A 22340-nucleotide genomic window follows, 5' to 3' on the forward strand; every position below is an offset into this window, starting at 1 on the left:
CACCCTAGCTAAGAGATCAGCTTTCCTTTCCAAATGCAGGCTTTCTGAGAGCTTTTCATACAGCCAATGAGTTACTACAGGTAGGTATTTTAAGAAGACGACATTTCTCTCCTGGAAATCAACTCAAGATATTTCAAAGTAAAATGGAGCTGACTCCATTTACAGACTTGAGTCAGAGTGATTTAATACAAAATCCTCTGTAGTTCAGAAACTATTTATCCAACTTTCCTGCAACAACTATAGCCATTCAGGCATATCCAAGCTGACCATCTTGCCTTACTCTGAATAGAAGCCTTCCAGAAAGACACTTATTTTTCTTGATAGAGTCTGAATTATTTTCCATAAGTGTCCAAAGTTCTTTCCACCTGAAGTAAGTTTGGTCTCCTTAAAACATCCCAGAGGTCTTAAACAGTGCACGCAAAAATCTGGAAAATTCTGAAGAGCTGTTTCTTAGTCTCTGATTCTTGACATGATCCAAGCTTAAAATTCAGGCTGAATCAATAGTCTGGTCTCATTAACTGACCAAATGAAGAGATGCAGAGGTTATCATCTCCCTGCACAGAGGGACTGATCATGGCCAGCCATTCTAAGTAGAAAACCCTGGTCTTGCTTCTGGGAACCAGACCAAATTGTGACATGAGAACACGTGTGGCAGCATTCTATACAACACTGACAACTTTTTCCTTGAAGAAGAATTTGAATGCAGAACAATTAACAATACACGACTATGATCTGTCAACCTTTCACATGCACGAATTCCTTGAGCAATTCTGGGGAAACATTTGATGACCTTTGAAATAAGAGGCAAGTACAGTATTTTGGATGGAATTTACAGCTCACAAGTTTCACCAGTCCTGATGTATACATACTGTGTGATTAAACAGACAGCTTACCTTGAACTAGATTTCAGCTGTCGTTCATCTTCTTGATGTTCCACAATGCCATGTAGTTCTGGTGGCACAAAGACTTCTTTATTAACATTGCTCACCCAACTGTTCTTTGCTTTGTTTGATTTGTTCTGACTCACTTCAGCTAAAACATGAAACAAGAACATTGTCGTCTCCCATACGTTCATACAGGATTTCTTAAGAAGCAAATCTAAGTGTTTGTAATCAGCCCTACAGCTATTTCAGAAGTCCACTACACTTTAACTATGTACGGAAGCAGATCTCGAGCCTTCTGAAGAATAGGTTTTTTTAATGCTACTAGAAATTTCATGTACTGCTCCAGGCACATCTGCTTTAGACCTTAAAGTGATCCTAAATGGAGGAGTTTTCTGTAACAACCATATTAAAGACTGATCCTGTAGTTCTTGCACCTAGATAAACACCGAAAATTCAACCTCAGTGTCCTGAGGAAATAAAAACAATTAAATGATAGAAAACTTTAAAAATGTTGAAGTTCAGTTAATCAAGTCAATTATTCTCTTTCTGCAGCAGTAAACTGGAAGCTGATCATCACTGTCATTGAAGCAAGTGGCTAATCCCTTATGGATAGAATTACCACAAGAAGCTAAGTATTAAGAAAAGCAACCAAAAAGCCCCACTCATTCACCAAATGCAAATACATTTGCATTTCTTTTTGAAGGACACAATCTATTCTGATAACCCCTTTCAGAGTCAAAACATTAGTTTACATTATTTCCTCTACTGCTTTTTGTACTTTTCCAACAGTTTAAAAATGAAGAATTTCTTAGTATGTAAGCAAAATTTTTATTCTTACTTTTGCTATCCATCACTGCAAATAAAGATATCTTGACATCTAATGAGTCATTGAAACCAAGCAATTGCACATAGTTCTGAATGTACCAGTATGCTCCTTTGTTAAATTAATAAGATTAGAAGTAATTTACCTTCCTTCAACATAATATACCTTAAGTATTTTCCTTTAAGCTATAAATGACTGTAAAATTTAGTTAGAATTTTACAGCTGATTTTCATAACCTTCAAATCCCAAACCAGCCAAAACCACAAACATGCTGCACTAACCACCTGTGAATTTTTGCATTCTCTTCTGTTTCAGGCCTTTTCTTGTTAACTTAAAAACCCCCAAACATCACATAGTAACCTCAAACTGACTAAACTGCCACTATCCAAACTCCTATCTAGGAATGTAGGAATTGAGGTGGTGTAACACTGAAGGATTAGACACAGCAAAACAAAGCTAAGTTGTAGTACAAAACCTATAAAAAGTAGCAAGCTGTAGTCCATTTAGAGAATTGAGAGAAGTACCTTGCTTTACTAGTGCACAGTAAAATGCCTTAATAGAATTTAGAATAATAAAGATTGCTAATTTCAGCACAATCTGGTGAGAATAGTAAGAGTCTTGCCCTTCTAAATCAAAAAGATTTTGTAGAACTCCAGAAGGTTAAGAGAAGATGGGAGTCAATTTCAGGAAGGAAAAAAAAAAAAAAATCACTTTCTGTAAAAAGGTAACAAAATAAACCAGAACTTTGTTCAGACTAGAAAGTCAGATGCTGAAAGAATTAGAATAGCAGTCTATAAAATCTTGTATACTATATCATATGTAGTTTTGTGAATATAGATCAGCTGTTCACTTTCTCCCCCAGGGATTGCTGAATCACAGAATGGTTTGGAAGGGACCTTAGAGGCCATCTAGTTTCAGCCCCCTGTCCCCCTTGAATACGGAGAGGCCACTCTAAGGTCTCCCCAGAGCCTTCTCTTCTTCAGGCTGAACCCCCCCAACTCTCTCAGCCTGTCCTCACAGGGGGGTGCTCCAGCCCCCTGAGCATCTTCATGGCCTCCTCTGGACCCGTTTGAGCAGGTCCATGTCCTTCTTCTGTTGGGGGCCCCAGAGCTGGACACAGCACTGCAGGGGGGGTCTCACTAGAGCAGAGCAGAGGGGGAGAATCCCCTCCCTCAACCTGCTGGCCCCACTTGTCTTGATGCAGCCCAGGACACAGTTGGCTTTCTGGGCTGTGAGCACATTGCTGGCTCAGAGTCATTTTTCCACCTGCTAATATCCCAAAGTCCTCCACAGGGCTGCTCTCAATCCACTCATCACCCAGCCTGTATTTGTGCTTAGGATTGCCTCAGCCCCTGTGCAGGACCTTGCACTTGGCCTTGGTGAACTTCATGAGGTTTGCACTGTCCCACCTCTCCAGCCTGTCCAGGTCCCTCTGGATGGCACATCCCTTCCCTCCAGCCTGTCGCTGCTCCACACAGCTTGGTGTTGTCAGCAAAGTCGCTGAGGGTGCGCTCAGTCCCACCGTCCATGTCACCAAACATGTTAAACAGCACCAGTCCCAACACTGACCCCTGAGGAATGCCACTTGTCATGGGACTCCGCTTGACATCAAGCTGTTGACCACAACTCTTGAGTGTGACCATCCAGCCAAATCCTTATCCACCAAGTGGTCCATCTGTTAAATCCATATGTCTCCAATTTAGAGATGAGACTGTCATGCAGGACAGTGTCAAATGCTTTGCACAAGTCCAGGTAGATGACATCAATTGCTCTTCCCTTATTCACCAATGCTGTAACCCCATCATAGAAGGCCACCAGATTTGTCAGGCATGATTTGCCCTTACTGAAGCCATGCTGGCTGTCACCGATCACCTCCTTATTTTCCATGTGCCCCAGCATAGTTTCCAGGAGGATCCACTCCATGATCTTGCTGGGTACAGAGGTGAGACTGACTGTCCTGTAGTTCCACAGGTCTTCCTTTTTCCCTTTTTAAAAATGGGGGTTATGTTTCCCCTTTCCAGTCAGTAGGATAATGATAATGGTGATCAGTTCAAAACCAGAAAAGGAAATGGTCACTTCTTATGTGGAAAACCTTCGTTTTAAAATGCCTCAAGACAGGACATGTGAATGTTAGAGGCATGGCTTTAAAAAACTTCTTGGACAAATTAATGAGGAAAAAAATAATTCAGAAATACCTCCTCTATTTCAAAAAAGTCTGAAGCACAATTGGCTGCAGTCTGGCCCTGGCCTTGGAGCCTACACATGCTGTCAGGCACTCTCAGCAGGGTGCTGGGAGATGAGCTTTTGGTCTCATCCAGTGGAGCAGCTCTTATGTTTTACTCCTTTGTTTTGTTTCTCTCCAATCAAAACACTGTATTTACTTCTGATGTTAAACACAATGCATTATCTTCCCACATTCTGAGTTTTTTAAATAAGCATTTCAGAATATAATGTTTATTATCAAGTAAGCACCAAGCTTCTCAACATTACTCAACTGACACACAAAATAAGACTACCTATCTGTACTATTAAATTATTGTCTGCAACTGTTATCTGTCACATGAACACTGTTGGCTTTTACAAACATTTCTGACAGATGATTTGAGAGCACCCACCATGATGTGGGGACAGTGAGTGTGGTAACCTGGACACAAGATGCCAGTTCTAGCCACCAGAACTCCCAGTACATGTATTTCAGTAGTTATCACCACTAGCTCTAGCTCATGGTCCCTACCCATTTCAAATCAACTTGAAGTACCTTTAGTCTCAAAAAAAAAAAAAAAAAAAAAAAAAGCAAGCCTCAGAGGTCTTAAACTGAGCACCCAAAATCTTGGAAATCCATACTAAAGAGCAATTTCCTCCATCTCTGATTCTTTGCATGTTCCAAGATAGCTTATAGGACCTCAAAAATAGAAATGAGAATGAAGTCCAGGAGTGGAGGGCTTTTAGTCCTACAATATAAACACAAGCCAGTCCCTCCTCTTAGGAGTCATCACACAGAATTCTCTCTAATACATAGCATTGGGAGGAAGGAAAGCAGGAAAGCTTACACTCTAAACTACATGGGAAATATCTTTTTTTGCATGATTTTCTCCTTCTAGATACACCAATATTCTTTTATTTCACAGACAACAGTGTCTGAAGTTAGCTAAGAGCCAGACTTCACAAAATAAAACGTAAACCAAACGCTTACCAAGTGTGGCAGGCTTCCGTCGCATGGAAGCTCTAATAATATCTGATCCGTGTATCTTATCCCTGTGCCTCTTTGACTTTGCTTCATAAAACCACTGCCCACTCATATTCTTTAGCTGAATGTCATCTTTGACTTTTTCTGGTAAATGCCTAGGGAGAAAAAAAAAAAAAAAAAGAAAATGAGATGCACAATCTACTTACCTGTGTGAACAGAATAAAACATTTTTTTGTTTTTGGCAGCGGGTATGTGTTTTGGTTGCTTTGGGTTTTTTAAATGCTGTCTCCACATACTATTTCCATCTTCTGACCTGTTACTCTCCTTATTTAATTATCCAAAGGATAACAATGAGCTGGAGAGGGAAGAGCCTCAGCCCTGTTACTTCAGCTGTTGCTCTGAGGGTAACTCTTAAAAAAAATCATATGCTTGGCTATGATAAACTCTCAAGCAGAGACAGCTCTGCAGAAGTCTCCAGTAACTGCAGACCTTGACTTCTGACCTCCAAAGACCAGTTTTCCGAAGTTAAAATTGAGATAAGCTAGCAGGGCAGCATAAGAAATCTGTGCCAAAATTAAGTCCATGGCTGTTTTGGGCTCAGAAGATGCCTTTTAAGGCTCTTCATATGGCATTCCTTTTACACACACATTCCAAAAATGCACTGGAAAGCTGGTGCCATTTTTTCCACAGGTTACACAAAAATCCTTATATGAATACGATGAGTTATAAGGAAAGGAAACATCAGATGGAAGAAACAACAAAATAAGTTTGTGCAGTTTATTAATCTATACGTTTCCATCACATCATGGCAATTTTAAATACTGTGAAGCAAACGTTCAATAATTTGTTTTGAGGCTTCAGGGTCACTCTACTTTTACAAAGGAGTGGCTGTGTGCAATTTGAGAGATTGTTTTCTTTTCTCATTAGGCATATAACACAACACAGTAGGCATATGCTTATACATGGCCTGGAGACTAACCTGCAGACCAGGAAAGTTGCTATACAGATTTAGAGAGGACTTAATCAAAAAGTCATGTCTGCCTTCTCTGTTTATGTCCTTTCCTTCAGTAAACAAGCTAATAACAGAGCCCAAGGAAGAAATCAAAACAAATCACATTACTCAAGAGACTTTTAAGGCTAACACAGTCCCATTGCTGTGGGATGGTGCCATCTTCCACAGGCCTGATGGCCAATCACACAATGGTTTGGATTGGAAGGGACATTCAAAGGTCATCTAGTCCAAGCCCAAGGAGGTTCATGCCAGTTCTGTATTGCTCATGAATTCAGGAGAAGGAACTTCTAGTGCAATCAATTAGCTATGATGACAACTTTTTTATTATAGCTGGTAGATTTGATTGTCAAGTACAGACAACCATTCACAGCAGAGAAAGGACACTGAGCCGGTCCCAAAGCCCACACTAAGACAGACCATTCTTATCTACCACTCAACTTCTCCTTCATCCTTGTATGACCAGAAATTAAAAGGCTTATTCAAATGCATCAGCTATATTAGAATTTGAATACCTAAACTTCTTTTTGAAAGTACTGTCAACAGTCAGATCCTCCTAGGTGTGTAAAAGTCTTCTGTCTTGAATCAGCTACACAGAGTTGAGGCTGCAAGGAGTTGAGGTCAACACTGGCATTTTTAATGCCGAGATTCAACCTTCTATAGCATTACTGTGCCATTTAAATTGGGCCCTTCCTCTGGCTTATAACTTTGTGCTTCTCTAAGAGCCAAAATACACGCTTCTCATATGCTCCAGGTCTTTTCATATGAAGCAGGAACACAGCCGTAACTTCCCTCAAGCAAATATATTACTCAAGTATGAGCCAACTCCTCATTGCTCAGCCAGCTTATGAACACAACCAGTAGGAATAGTGAAAATATGGCATGCAAGAACTTTTTACACATATTGCTTCTCCCTTTCACCTCCTTTCCCAGGTGTTATTTGTCTCCTCAGACCAGATGCTCCTTAGGGCTAGGAACTGGCTTTTCAGCTCTTTCTACTGCCTGCAGGGCAGCAGAGCTCTGACCCCAGCTAGTGCTTCAGGGCACTATGACAACACATGACAAGGGAGGTTAGCTAATGGGAAGGTACTGAGTCACAGGACAAGTATTCAATGCCCTCACCCCGTTTGATTCAACCATTTTACCTCAGACATTGCTCTCTCCCTTCCCCTTTGTATTCAACCACTGAAACTAGGGTGTGGTAGGAGACCTTTACAAGTCAGCTCAAACCAATAAATCAGTGTGGCAGTGGACAGGATCCCAGGCCTCTCAACTGTGTCAGCCTACTTACCTGCTTGTTGGACTCTCAGATCTGTGACCAAGTAACATAGCATAAGCAGGACAGATGCGTGGATTTGTCACGGCTCTAGATGCATTAAATATCACCCATGGCCAACGCTGCTGTCATTTTGGCTGGCAGTGAATGTCGGGCACCTTGCTCCCACCTCCACTTGCTGCCTATGGAAGTTAGTGTACCTTATTTCTACCAGCTCAACAAGCCTTCTAGACTTTAGGAGATAATAATGCTTACTAACAAAGGTATAAACATGCTCTTAATTTAGACTACGATTTTTACAAACAACTCACCTTGCTGATAGGGCTTCTACAGTGAGAAACAGCAGAAGCTCGCAGTACCTGACTTACAAATTACTTTTGCCTTCTCTCTCACCTTGATAGCACTTGATCTTTATTAGCTTGGCTTACTCATCTCTTTGAAAGAAGTATTTAGCCTCTCAGTCCCATCTTTTGAGGAACTAAAAGCAACCTAAATATTAAAGCTATTCCCAGGTATTCCCCAGCTACAAGTAAAGAAGTAAATTTCTATTATCAGAAAGACAAATAGTTCTAAATCTTGGCTTCTGGTTTACCTTGAAAGGAATTGTGGAGAAATCAGGCTGCAGCCATGGTTTTCCACTGCTACATATGCCTCCCAGCACACCATAACAGGATTAGAAGCCAACACTTGATTCTACGCCAGCTCCCCAGTCAATCGAAAGGCTAACCAAGTTGTCATAATGATTTTTTTCCTCTTGGTGACCAAATAACTAGTAGGTATCCAGATTAAGATTCAGATTCCAAGTCTGCAATTAGGAGAACGTGGAATAACAGCTTTACATATGATGTAAGCATGTATTCTGGAGTCCCTCAGTGGTCTGTTAAAATGCCAGTTAGCATATGTTGCAGTTTGCAGAGTGAAATAGCCTGAAGTTATAATAGAGCTAGTGCCTATTTCTTCGTATAGGAACATCAAACTTAAGAAAAATGAAGGCACATAGTTAAAAGGAGTCCACTCTAAAATCCTCTTTTAAAATAAACCTGAGTTTCCCCATTACTCAGTATGGCTTTTCCACTAAGCCTAGATGAAACATTTTTGATGGCACGATGATAAACTCTTCATGCCAAGACTGTCCGGCACTCTACAGGCAAACAGAATCTCCACGTGTATTAACTGGGTTGTTTCTCCCCACCTCCAGAACATCTGATAGTGGGCTGGATCACAAGGTTCTACTGTAAGGCAGAAAATCTACTCTGATATAATCAGCCCCTGTCAACCTTCCTATCAACAAATCCAGAATGGTTTATCTTACGCTTTGCAGGCAAGTGTAATAGCTCATTGCGTGTTAGGGCAAAGTGATAATGACTTCTATTTCTTTTTTTGTAACAACAGTGCCTAGAAATACATGCCTGTATCTAAAACTGTTCAGCTACACCTCCTCAGTACCTCCTAATTCCTTCTCCTGTACGCTCCTTATTCATAGTCCATATTACAAACTACCACAGGATTTGCAAGATATGACAACTGACATCTTAATAACTTCTTTCATTGCCTCATTCTTCAATCAACAGCTTAAACTCAGCTTTTTGGACAGGAGAGTCTGTGTGGTGCCAGCACATCCTTGTCACTTCTTGTGACAAACCAAGCAGCACTTAAATCAGGGTGTTTGGCTCAAAGAGACAAATTCATTTGCACCTCACATGCCCTATTCTGAACATATGGAAAAAGCACCCCCATGACAGGTGGCAAATTAAAGGCCCTTCAAAGCCTGATACCCCCATCTTATCTACAAACTCACTTCCAAAACCTCCCTCCTGCAAATTAAATACCAAATGATTAGAGAAAGTGGAAGGCAAAAGACTTTTGAGGAATTTATCTTCAGTCCTATTTGCTGCAAGTATAACAACAAGCCCCAAACCAACAAAAATGACAACAAACGATTTAGGTTCTGGGTCACCTTTCAAAAACAGACAAAATAAACTTTTTGAGGTATCACTCATGCAAGAATAGGAGTAAAAGGATATTAGACCAGGCATTGTAAGTGCCAAACATTCATATTAGAATTTTTTTTTTTCCATCTTTGAAAGTGGGAAACAGCCATAAAATGTTTACAAGGCAAAATGAGTAATTGTTTAAACATTCCACTTTGCATGAGCCTGCCTCTTTAATCTGCACATATCTAGATAAGGTGTAGGAAAAAAGTCTGGTTTGGCATTTGTTAGAGAACTACACCCAAAACATTTGTAATGGGTAGTCCCAAATTGGGATTATGGACTATTCCTTTTGCACAATAGCTGCACACACATGACTTTCAAAAATATCAGTTACTATTTTATTGGTTTAAGCAATAAAGCACTATAATTTTAAACTGGTTGGGAGCTATACTAGGAAGAATAAAAGCAAGCCAATGGGGTTATGCAACATTTCCCCAATTGATGATTGGTACCTCATCAACAACACCTCTAATTCTTGCCTTTGGGGTCTCTTTAGATAGGGAGGTTTTGGGTAAGTAGAAGTAGGTGGAAACATGACAAAAAGGCAGTCTATTTCTGTTTGTAGTCATGCATGTTCTTCCATTTTATGCCTATTCAGAAGTCTGGGTGTGTGAAATCTACAAACAACACCCTGACGAATTAATTTAAATTAGCATCTTGCTTTTGGATCCTTGGAGAACAAGCTAGACTGTAGTCAGCACAAATCTTGATGACTAACAAAACCAACTGACATTTATTCTGAAGTGAGAAGTGAAGACAGACACATCCAGGCCTGGAACATTAGAATGCACGAGTTACATGCTCATAGGTGCGAGAAGTCGATTGATTTTGAAGAAGTGAAAGCAGGCAGCTCTGTTGCCCATTGAAATATGGTCTCCACCAGAATCCAGAACAAAAACTATGATCCCAACTCTTGTGCTGAGCAAGTGTCAGTAACACACACACACTAAGCAGATTAACCCTGCTATACATGATTTCTCTCCTAGAAGAGGAACATACATGGGGCGCTTCATTTTACAAGCAATGTGTTATAAATTATGTAATTAAATACTCCCTAGGCAGACACACGGAATATGTAAATTTGTGTAGGCACTTCTTACTATATGGAAGCTTAACTTTATTCCGTTCAGGAAATCTGTAGGAAGACTGTTGAGGCTACAGAGTGCAGGAGTTAGAAGTCTTTCAAGGTCTGTCAGCCTTCACAGTTTCTATTAGCTTCCACTTGTTTCATTTCTAGAACAGCCTCCTACTGTTTTGTTTGTCTGCTTGTGTTAAAGGATTTGCACAGAGGCTCCCCAACGGCCTCCCCTCCCTCTTCATACACAACCCAAGTAAACCTGCCGCGGGGGGGGGGGGGGGGGGGGGAAGAAAAAACCCACAAGTAATCCAAACAAACAGCAAAACCTTCACAATGAATGAACGGCTATGCTATGACAATACATATTTGGTATTAGAGTCAGCCTGGACAGCAGTAAAGGACAACTTGAATCTCGGGAGAAAAGGCTGCTAGAAAGTATGTGCATTCACTCACAGGTTCTGCTCAAACACTGTGTTCCCAGTACTTTATAGGCTTTAAAAGTAGGTGTGTAAAGCATAAAAACAACCCTGAACAAATGACAGCCTATGGGACACATAGAAGAAACTGTAAGTGAGCAGAGGAGCCTGCATCAGAGCTTTCTTCACATTACCAGCAAGGGTATCTCCAAGAAATTGACTCTGTGCTGAAGAACAGGTAGCATTTTAGGATTTCAGGCAAGCTACAAATGAAAGCTAATCTACTCTGAAGACAAAGGTTTTGGTTTGGCACTCAAAAATACAACACAGTTCCAGGCACATGGGATAGATCTTACCAAGACAGTATGGTTTTCCCTACAGTACAAAAAATTACTGAGGGAGTACCCAACTTGGAGGTTAAAAAAACCTTATTAGTAACCACTTTTTTGCTAAAGCACACTCTTCTACCACACAAAGTAAGCCCCATCCACTCTGCTTCACTAACTGTTCCAGACAAGCATCATCCAGTCAGATAATCCATCTGCTACTATTATAATAGACAAGTTAGCAATCAATACTGGGAAGAAAATGTATCAGCCCAGTTCCCAGTATAGTCCAATGCCATGTCCGTTACCAAAACCAGTAAGTACAGTTTCTTCCTTATCCCCAGTTACCTCACCAGAGGAAAATGAAAACAGCCCTGCTTTTCTTACTGGCTCTTCGTAAGGTGGGCTGTGACCAAGGTAGTTCACTGTCACTTTGACCTGATAAACCTGGTAGAAACCACAGAGGATGCAGAAAGCCTTCTGGAAGATACATGCCCACTTACTTTTTTGTCTGTTCAGTGACAAATGGAAACTTCAGCAAAAAAAGAAGTTTGCTCAGAATAAGGTGGGTTTGGTTTGGGGTTTGTTTTTTTGTTGTGTTTTCTACAACCACCACCACCCCCTACACACACACATGCCCCCCCCCCCCCCCCCAATCTCTGGAGAGCGACAACCAACCTCCCCACTAAACCCACAGTATTCTTATATCAGTTGACTTTGTTAAAAAGGATAAATAATGGCATGCACATTTTGCTAGGCATGAGCTTATCCTTTTCTGCCCAGACAGGTGCACCTTACAGCCCAAAGAGGAGCATTCTCATCTGGGTGTATTTAACATACCTGAGAAATCAGCAACTGTGCTACTTGATACTTTATGACCAAATGTCTCTGAAATCCTGCCCCATTAACATGTTAAACCAAGCATTTTTAAAAAAAAAATTATTTTTAAACTGATAAAGCTAAAAAAAGAATATATATAGACCAAGTTTCATTTATTTGAAAAAAGGCTGTTGCTGAATTGACATGCTGGATCCCCTCTGTCTTTGACAATGGGAAATGCCTCTGAGCTGCTTTCATCCTACACAACCACCACAGAGAGCCAAGCAAAGGCAGGCAGGCAACTACAGGCAGCATGCAAGCACAGTCTTAGCCTCAAGCTCCTTTGGGGAAGTACTCCAGGTTGTTCAGAGTGTGACAGAGCTCCTTCTCTTTCAGCAGATCTGCACAGCTAGAAAGAAATCAGCCAACTAAGGGTGTGAGGAAAGAGCTTACAGGATGTCCCTGATTTGGCTGAAGGCAATCTCTAAGCACACAGCTCATGTATATGCTATTATAATTACTAACATTGTAACACACTATAATTACTAACAGGCAAGCCTGTTAAAAGTTATTCAGAAGTCCCTGGTACGACCACTAGACACTGATTTCAGAACTAGTTATTAATAATTAATTTCTATTTCTCCTACGTTCAAGCAGTGTGTGAAAGCAGATTCTCTGTTTGACAAGGAGATGCTAAGATCTCTCAGCTTGAATTTTCAGCAAAAGAGTCCAAGACACCTAATTCTTAGTCTCTTACAATAAACAAGCCTACAGAGATTTTGTTATCACTATGGGTGGAGTTAATTTCAGAATAAAAAAAAACCCAACACTTTGCTCACATTGTAAGCAAACTACTTGTTGACACAGATGTATGACCTAAAAATACAAGAAATAAAGATGTCCAAGTCAGTTGTTTTTTAAAAAAAAATCTGTTTTTAAAATCAGCTCCACAAGAACTGTAAGTTTTACTTTCTCATTGGTCACACTTGGTTATTACTAGACTAATTTGAACCCACCAAAGCTTAAGGATAACATCAGTACCCTGAGAAGAACCTCAGAATCATGTTGCTAGAGGGGATGCTCTGACAGGATCTTAACATACCCTTAGCTCTAAATTTAGAGAAAGTTATTGTTATTTGTGGCATCCCTGATCCAGAGCACAAGCAAGCTTTCAAAATTTCAGAGTGGATCAGAAGGGATGATGGCCAGCCTAAGAGACCTCAACCAGTCACATGAAGGGCCATTCTGTTTCCTGGTCAGGACAGAGTGCAGAGCACATACAAACATACTGTGCTCTCGCCCTGCCTGTGTGACACAACTCTTCCACGTTATTTTTACATTCATTTACAGATGCCCAAACTTTTATCATGACATAGTACAGATTATATATGTTAAGGAGTTTATAAGAAAAAGAGGTGGAGGGCCAGCAAAATGAAAATTTTTGCAGAGATTCAGCTTTAGAAAGAGTCCCTAAATACTGTATGGCAATAAGAAAGAGTGATACTTCAAAATTATGAAATTATAATTGGTGCCTAGTTACCTAGCTATGCGGACACTAAAGCTGCCACAATCATTTGAGTGGATACCGAGGACATTTTGAAAATTTCTGGAACATTTGTAAGAAATACGCTGGAGGCAAAGTAGGAAAAATGGGTAATTCTTTTCAGAAATTAGAAGGTTAGCTTTGACAGCATCTCTAAACTCTTCTATCTTCAATCAGCCTTGAACTTGAACTGGCACACGTGTTCAAAATCATCTCTGCCAGGAACCTTGCCTCTGTTAAGCACACACTCAAAAAACTGCTACATCTAACAGAATTGTATGAAGATTTTAAGATTGTATTCTGGTGACAGTCACTGCATGTCATTTTCGTGCTACAGTGGTAAGTCCAGTTCCCCCAATGCCAATATTCAGCTCACCTCAACATTTTAAATATATCCCATCCTAAGAAACAAAAACCAGCACTCCAACAGTCTACAACATAAGGAAAACTGCCTTGGAAAGTGATTGCAGAGAATATACGTTAAAGCTGACCAGAATAAAAAAACCCTTCACACTAGGGTTTTATCAGCTGTGGCCTCCCACTGAACATTGTGAGAAAGGTTAAGTGTATGCAGCACCCAGCAGAATCAGATCCCTGAAGGTTTCTTTTTTTTTTTTTTTTTTCAGTGCCACACCAATGTATGTATTAAAGGGGTTTGGCACACAGTGGCCCCCACCCACCACACAAACAACTCCACATCAGAATTTCCCCTATCATTAGCTTCCTTCAGTTTGCACAGTGAGCAAACAATCCCAAGCGTGGCCCACACCAGCACTGCCAGGAGGTTCTGCTGGGAAGGGCCGATAGCCACAGCAGGCAGCCCTGTCACAAAGGCAACCACAATGGCTTTCTGCCTCAGACACGCTGGTGCCAGGGGCCAGCCACTCCACCACTGGAGAATCACCCAAATACAGTCCAGGACTTCAGACATCTAAATCTGTTTGTTACTGTCTCCAGCAAGGGGCTGAAACTGTGTTAATTCTGAGCTACACAACTGTAAGGAGAGTTACAGGCTCTGCTGAAGCTACTGCTGAAAACCAGCTTCTGGTCTTGACAAGCTGTCACTCAACTTTTCCATTTTGCACCATTTTTCACCTCCCAAGCAATACTGCCATTCAGGGGGTGGCAGTAGCTCCTGGGGTGAGAGGCATCTTCTTGCCCTAGGAATAAAAAAAGGATATAGTGTCTCTCGATTTCCTTGTACCACACCCTCTTGTCACCAGAGATTTCATTACCCTTTTTGCCCACAAAAAGAAAACATCAGTATACCCTTTCCTTTGGGACAGGCCTCAGCACAGATCAGGGAAGAAACAGGCACGCTGCTCACAAGATGATGCTGTTGCTAAAACTATCAGCCCAATTCAGACCAACACAGGAAAAATCACAGGACTGGGCAAACACCTATTCCAGCACTAACAAACCAAGAATTAAAGCAGACTGCCTAAGGAGGCTGCGTGGGCCAGTCTAACCAGCTCAGTTTTATTACAGATAAGCAATATTAGGAGCTGTTAGCAGAGAAGGGACTTCAGGTGATGTGTAAAATTCCACTAAGAATTGCTCAAAGAGGATTCTGTCATGTTACCAGTTTGGCCACACTCCAGGCACAAAGCACACAGACTCCATAGATGGAACAGATTATTAGAACACCTTCAAACCTCAGAATTTCTTCTAGAGGGAAGAAGATTACATTAAAAGACTTCTATTATATAAACATACAAACAACACCTTGTTAGGGTTTGATGTTTGTATGATGACATTCGATCCCAGTTCTTGGAATCTTCCAAGTGTACAAGGCAGTAGAATTCAAACTAAAATACTGTACCTCCTTTGCTAGAGATACAATTCAGGTACTGTTTTAATATATGAAACACAAGCTCAACGTGCCACATCTATGAAGAAGAATCAGTTTCAGATGTAAGCTTCCAGCTTCTCAGAACTTATAATATTCAGAAACCAGAAGAAACATTTCATTGTAGAAACAAACATGCTGATTACAGGCTGCTACAACCTGCAGTCTCTTGCATTTTCCACCACACCCTCTCGAACTAGAATTACAAATGGCAAAAGTGAAGTTATACAGACAAAAATACTTGTCGACAGCCCTTTCAGACCACTGCTGAGAGTGGCTTTTTTGATTTTCTGTTCCAGGAAGGGTGTGTTTGCCTAGATACTGTTTTCAAACTCACGTCTACAATTACCTTCCCTGAGCACTTTCAGAACTGGCACTGTTGTACCATTCCAAGTTTAAAGTCAGTGTTTTTCTACCTATGTTAAAGAGAAGAAAATGCCCGTTCTGTTTCAGCAAATTCAGTTTTTTGAAGCAGGAGACAAAACTATGTGGTGAAAACATCTCCTCCTCAGGTTGCAGTGAGATAGTTGGAAAAAAAATTGGGAACATTGCCTGTAATGACTGATTTCATTACGTTCATGAATGTAAGACTTAGTGAAGCAAATGCCTCAAGAGGAAAAGCTTTTTAACCAGGAGAAGCTACTGACTTGCCCTTTATTGCTCTTACACAGAAAGGAGCAAGAGGAATAACTCAACAACATGCTGACCAAACAACTTCAAGGCTGCACAAGCATAAGCAGCAAAATGAACACTGCTCTTGGGGCAAGGAGTAGGCTGCTGTTCATTTGCTGTGGAGTATGCCTACACAGAGGTCATTTGTCAGAAAATATTTCTCAGAAGAGAAACATCACTGATACATCATGGTTGGAATGATTTCAAGATATTTAAATAGAAAATATATGTCTTCATGAGGAACATCACAATGAGAAGGAATTCTAAAGATTACTGAATCAACGAAAGAAAAATTCTGCCTCATCAGACACCTGTAGACATCTATTTGTGTTATAGCATTTTGACCTTTCAGCATCTAAGGCTCATCTTTCATTATTCTACCTCTTGTCATCTTGTGTATCCTGTAATGCATACTTTCTTTCACACTGGAGAGAAAAAAAAAAAAAAAAAGCGCCTGACTACCAAAATCCTCATTCTTGAGCAGGAAGCTATCCATATTAGCTGAAACCACTATTCAAGTGCTATTTGTACCTGTGTAGATGGCTCTCTCAAAGTCATCATCCAGGATGCTGCTTTCCATACATACATCTCTATTCAGGGCAGTTACGCTAATAGTAGCTCTAGGGAAACCTCCCAGCACACAAAACACTCCAGAATAACACCACATTGCTCTGTCTGTGACACCACAAACTAAACAGGGACCAATCTTCTGCTTTAGCCGTGGATTGCAAGCACTTCTTTTGACAATGGAGCGTAGTGTTAGTACCTCCTCTGGACTGCAGCCCCAACGCTCCACATGCTTGAGGTGTAACTTCATCATTCAGGCATATTGCTGACTGCATCTATAGTGACTTTTCTGTTTGTTTGGGGCACTAGTGCTCTTTATGAACCAAATCCCTCCCACTTATTTTACATTAGTTCAGTTTGTGAAGGTTTTGATACTTGAAACCAACTTGAAAACAAGCCAGATGTGTACCAAGTGTGCTTTGGCCCCTTAGGGAATTGTGAGGGTCCAAATCAACAGTCAGTCTTGGCCAGTAATGAATCATTTGTGCGGCAGAGGCATTTCATCCAGTAAAAATCTCTAAATTACATATACTGTGGAACCTCAGCCACAATTGTTTTTACCTACTTCTGTGCTCCAGGTAACTCAGTACATGAACTGTGTAGGTCTTCCCAGAACAACCCAGTTTCCTTACCTGACTCTCTCTTCTTCAGCTCGTTTAAGCTCTGCATCCCGTTGCAGGACTTTCATTATTGCCTCTTGTTCCTCCTCTGTTAAGAAGCTTAGGTCAATCATCTTGCATCTGTAGGGGCTGCTAAAGTATCCAGGAAGATACTGGGGAGGACAGTCTTGTAATCTGCTTTAAAGGTATGGAAGATATGTTTCTTTCAGCAGGCACAGAGAAAGCTGGACTAGGTTACAGTCAGGGGTTTAAAGAGCCCCAAATGTTGCTTTCTTGCGGTAGAGTATGTGCGTGCTTCCCTAGATGAGAGATTTTTGGGAAAGCATTGCATTCCTGCTTGCCATCGTAACGTCTGTCCAGCTCATCCTCTCAGCAATGTCTCCTGGAGTAACAGTTCAGTGACCCAGCATATCCAGTGTTTAGGAACAAACAAAACATGCCCTAAAAAAAGAGACAAGGAAGAACAAGCTGTAATATCAGGGATCAGGGAAGTAGATTATGTATGCATTTTTAATTAAAAGAAACAAGTTTTTCAGTGTGATTAAACTACTTTGTGGAGTTCAAATGGTCACTTCGAGTCAAACCTGTTTTACAAGCCTCTTGAACAAGGTGGCCATGAAAATATATTCATATCCAATATGACAACTCACACCCTAAAACACAGAATCAAGTGTAAAATGACCACATTTTCAAATAAGTGCATTTTAAGTCGTCCTTTAAGTCAGCAGAACAATTTGGAAAAGAGGGAAGGGGGAAAACAAAACAAACAAACAAACAAACAAAAAAATCAAAACTACTTATCATGTTAAAGTAAAAGAAACAAAAACCAACACTTAGTCACAAGTATTATCATTATAATCAAGACCACACAAGAAATCTGTGCCTATGGCTATCAATACATAGACATCTCTGAAAAAAAAATCCACTGCTGCTTGCAGCCCTGATTCACAGCAAAGCAGCAGACCTTAGTGAGGCAGCCCAACATGCATCCGCAGTGTTCACCTTCTGACAGTGTAGGCTTGGGTCATGTCCATGAACTCTCTTCACAAGGGCTGGAAGCTGGATGTTGCTTACTTAAAGAAAGATTGCCTGAACTCCAGGAACAGAAGTCTTAAAGGAAAAAGACCCACAACCACTTGGGCTAAAACTCACAAGCTTGCCATGCTGGTTTACTTATCATTAGCACGTTTCTAGGACACCATTTTTGGCAAGTCACCAACCAGAGAACAAACGAACCGTTCCATTAGGACAAGCCATTGAACTTTTGGACCCTACTCCACTCCTACCAAGCTGTGGTGTGCCTTGCTCTCCATACCTGTCTTCCTACTCCAAGTCTTCAAAGACTTCAAAGGCAGCAATCATCACACACCCTGGAGCAAAACCCCTTAGGAAGTCATCAAAGCTGTCAAATGTAACATGCTGCAGCAATGAGATGGGAGGAGGCTGGGAATGTGTTAGAGGAATCTGTGTGCTCCAATTCAAGACTTAAGGAGCGTATTTTCAAATCGGTGCAATGCCTCTTTCTGCAAGATTCAGTCTTCCATTTGTAACAAAAATGCATATTGCTCATAAGAGCTTCTCACATGCTACTCAGAACTAAAAGCAACAGGTTTTAAAGATTATTTCAGAGTACCCTCAAATGAGAATTCTATAAACAGACTTTTGACCAAAATACTCTTTCCCCCAAAACGCACAACACTCCTCACTGAAAGGTCAGGTACAAGGTTTGCAAAGTCAAGATCCTTACAGTAAATCTTTCAAACTTTCTAGAAGCTGCTGGATGGAGTCAGAGACACTATGTCATTCTAACTAGTTACCTTGAAGTCAATAGGAAGGGAACCATTTGAGTCATTTCCCTTTCCTTTTTACCAGTCCCTGCTTTGGGAGGGAAAGTCAGGGTATCCATGGTAGCCATAGGCTGCAATACAACGTAATTTACAAGATATAAATGTAACTTTTACTCACATTTTACCACTAATAGTATATAATTACATCAAGAATATGATCGCATGTAGGGCCAATCACTGTTCTACATAACACATGAAATAAATGTGAACTGATTTCTACATAATCATCCTGAGTATGTGGAATTAGAAGTTATGCAGTAACATGAATCTCACTGTTTTATCCAAAGCAAACTGCATTTACAAGCAGTAATTTCAAATACTGTTTTGTCTCTGTTTTATAGGCCATGGTTCCAGAGGACTAGTCACTTAACAAGGCAATCCCAACTGTCAAAGACAAAAACCTCTTCTTCAAAAAAACCCTTAGAGGAATAAAGGGGGGGAAGGTGCAGGGTGGGGTGGGGGGGGGAAGGTCAGCTGTATCTAGACTAGTCTCTTAGTCCTCACAACACTATGGATGTAATGAAGCCAGAGAAAAATAAACAGCTTGAATGTAATGTAAGCCTCAGAAGCATCCCTGGTGACAAATATGGTGAGAGACAGAAGAGAAGCAGATGTTGCTACTGGACAGGTCTCTTAGGCAGATGCTGTCACAGCCCTTTAGGGGGGTGTGTGTGTCTGCCTTAGGCCCCTGCAGTCTGACACCACCATCTGGCAAACAGGATGCTGACACCGTAGTGATCTAATGAGAACTAAAAATCATGCAACAAGTCATTGCGCTTGCTTCCCTGGCCACAGAGTTCCACCAAGAAATTAAAACAAAATACTGGCACTCCTCAACAGGAAACTTCATCTCTGAAGATAACAGCATTTTACAGATGTGGAAGGCAGCTGTAGCCAGGTTAATGATTATCCTCCCTGCTAAAAAAAAAAGAAAAAAGCTCAACAACCTGCATGTGATTATGTTTGGCTAACTTATTTATCTTCTCCATGATTCTCATTGTGATTTTATTCCATGAGGTTGATATAACAGTATCTCAAACAACCTCTAACTTTATTTATACTTAGAAAGTTATCATCATCATAGAATACCAGGTTGGAAGAGACCTCAAGGATCATCTGGTACAACCTTTCTTGGAAAAGCACTGCCCAGACAAGATGGCCCAGCACCCTGTCCAAATGGATCTTAAAAGTGTCCAATGTTGGGGAATCCACCACTTCCCTGGGAAGGTTATTGCAGTGGCAGATAGTTCTCATTGTGAAAAATTTTTCTCCTGTTGTTACTTGTGAAGAACTTTCCTCTTGTGCATTATCACCTTGCTGCTAGGCACTTGCAGTTTTCCAACCTAGTAAGCCTGGTTGGAAGAAGCAGGATCTAAGCACCTTGGTAGGAATTTGGCACTTCCAGCTCGATGTTCAGGGTCTGTTTGTTATTGAACATCTTCTGGCAGTCTTAGCTATTATCTGAGAATCACTTAGAGCCAAGATTGGGGTTTTTGGTATGCTTTGTGTAGTTGCAATATGCTCTCAACAGACCCATTTTCTTCCCAGGGTTTTTGAGGTGGTTTTTTGCCCTTTTGTTATAATTAGGCAGAAGTAGAAAGTACTTACTATAGAGCTACCAACAAACATCAACCTGAATTTGTTGAGAAACTACAACAGCCCTCCTTCAGCTTACATACAGGTATGGATATCTATTTTAACTATCGTGGAAACTTTCCACACCATCTGATACACTAGTCAGCATCCGTGGTGCTAATCCGTGGATGCTGACTGGATGGCATGTGTGCTACTGCCAACAGGCATAGAAGCTCATGCTACAACCACAAAAACTTGGAGAGCTCTGAACTGGAATTATCAAGGATTTTTTTCCATGTAAAGCAGGCAAGTTTCTTGCCTCAGGTCAATCAAGCCTTGAAAAACTGTTGTAGGAATGATATCTTACCATGTCTTTGTGTTTAAAGAAGACTGAGGGAAGAAATGTTATATTGTCTGTTAGATTAATTTTAAAATATAAAAGAAATAGTTGGACAGCATTTACAAAACAAGCTGCAGGCTTCATCGATGTCTCATTGTACAAGTTAATAAAACTAGTGGAAGCAGAACTTCAATCCTCCCCAAACAAACAACAGTTTGCAAGGGCTGAGCATCCACACAGGCTGTGGGAGCTCACAGCAAGCTGCACAGCTACTAAACTTCCCAGATACCACCATTCTGTAGAGCAGTTTCTGCAACTAGGTTTGCATTCCCACTTTGTCCTCAATCAGGTGCAAGATACCACCAACCCTTGCAGGCTCTTAACCATTTTTAATTCCTGGTAGATATCATACAACATGGTTCCACAGTTCAAAGCTGTGATTTACCAAGTTTAACAAACTTACTATGTCTAGCTTAACCGGAGCATATTCTCCTTCCAGCTCTTCATAAGAGAACCCTACATGAATTCTGACCACTTACACTCATCTTGTATTCAGATTTACATGGCATCATATTAGTTGGGTTTGCTCCCACCCTGGGTTATGATAAAAAGCTTCTCCATCTTGAGTTGTGTAGCTGAGACCCTTTAGGTTCCTTTGCAAAGCTAACTAACATGCCTTAACTGAAACATTATATGAGTACCTGAAAAACTGGCCCCTGATCTCACTGGATAAACAGTTGTAAAAAAATAGCAATCAGTTGTGGGGGTTTTTTCCTCCCCTTTAATGTGTACAAGCCATACAGTGCAAATTCTATCACATGTCATTATGATAACATGTCTTTAGTCACTGGAACCATGCCAGTCACAAACTAGATTGTTTTTTAAGTCTCTATATAAACAAAAAACTTCTTTCTGTCTGCGATGTACTTGAGCCAACCTCATGAGACCTGCTGCTACAAGCTGCTTTCTGAAACAGATTTAGCACCAATTCCAAGCACAGACAGTAAAAACTGCTGGCTTAGAATATAGCACCTGTTATAAGACCTAAGGCTAAAGTTAAAAAAAAAACCCAACAACAAAAAAAACCCAAAACAAACCAACCCACCCAATGCCTTCCTCCCCTTCAAAGTCACCCACTACCACCACTCCTTTTGCTTTCTTTTTCTGGCCTGTACAGATGCCAAAAAGAACTGAGAGGTCTCAACAGTTTGTCTAGTGTCACTGCAAGTTCAATGAGAATTTTTCTTTTGCAAGAGAAGTTTTCAGACCTAAGTCTCAAATAAGACTGAAAGATCTGTATCAGACTGATTAAATCACGGAAATTGATACAAATACCATGGTGACTGATTTTTGGAAAAAGGCTGTCACATGCTGTAGACCAACATTTGCACGTCTTATTTGGCATGATTTGGGATATTTGGCATGATTCTTTTTTCTTAAACCTTAAATTTAACTGAAACCACACAAAGATCTTCCCTTTCATCAATCCCCATAATAAACAGTAACTGAAATTAT

The 22340-nt window shown here is 40.7% G+C and overlaps 1 protein-coding gene across 5 annotated transcripts in view; it reads right to left on the bottom strand.

The window, feature by feature from the left end:
- Positions 1-22340, bottom strand: part of SYTL2 (synaptotagmin like 2) — a 64266-nt gene that overhangs the window by 30003 nt on the left and 11923 nt on the right. For 3 of the 5 annotated variants that reach the window (XM_074918112.1, XM_074918130.1, XM_074918121.1), the window contains exons 2-4: positions 17076-17504; positions 4901-5049; positions 894-1032 (exon numbers count right to left, since the gene is read on the bottom strand). In XM_074918112.1, coding sequence (XP_074774213.1) covers positions 894-1032; positions 4901-5049; positions 17076-17176 — 389 coding nt within the window. In that variant the 5' untranslated portion in view covers positions 17177-17504. Of the gene's footprint in view, positions 1-893; positions 1033-4900; positions 5050-17075; positions 17505-22340 lie in introns of those variants that run through there. The other 2 variants (XM_074918138.1, XM_074918145.1) reach the window with 2 other exon arrangements.

This window comes from Athene noctua, chromosome 1 (assembly GCF_965140245.1).
Source record: "Athene noctua chromosome 1, bAthNoc1.hap1.1, whole genome shotgun sequence".
Lineage (NCBI taxonomy): Eukaryota > Metazoa > Chordata > Aves > Strigiformes > Strigidae > Athene > Athene noctua.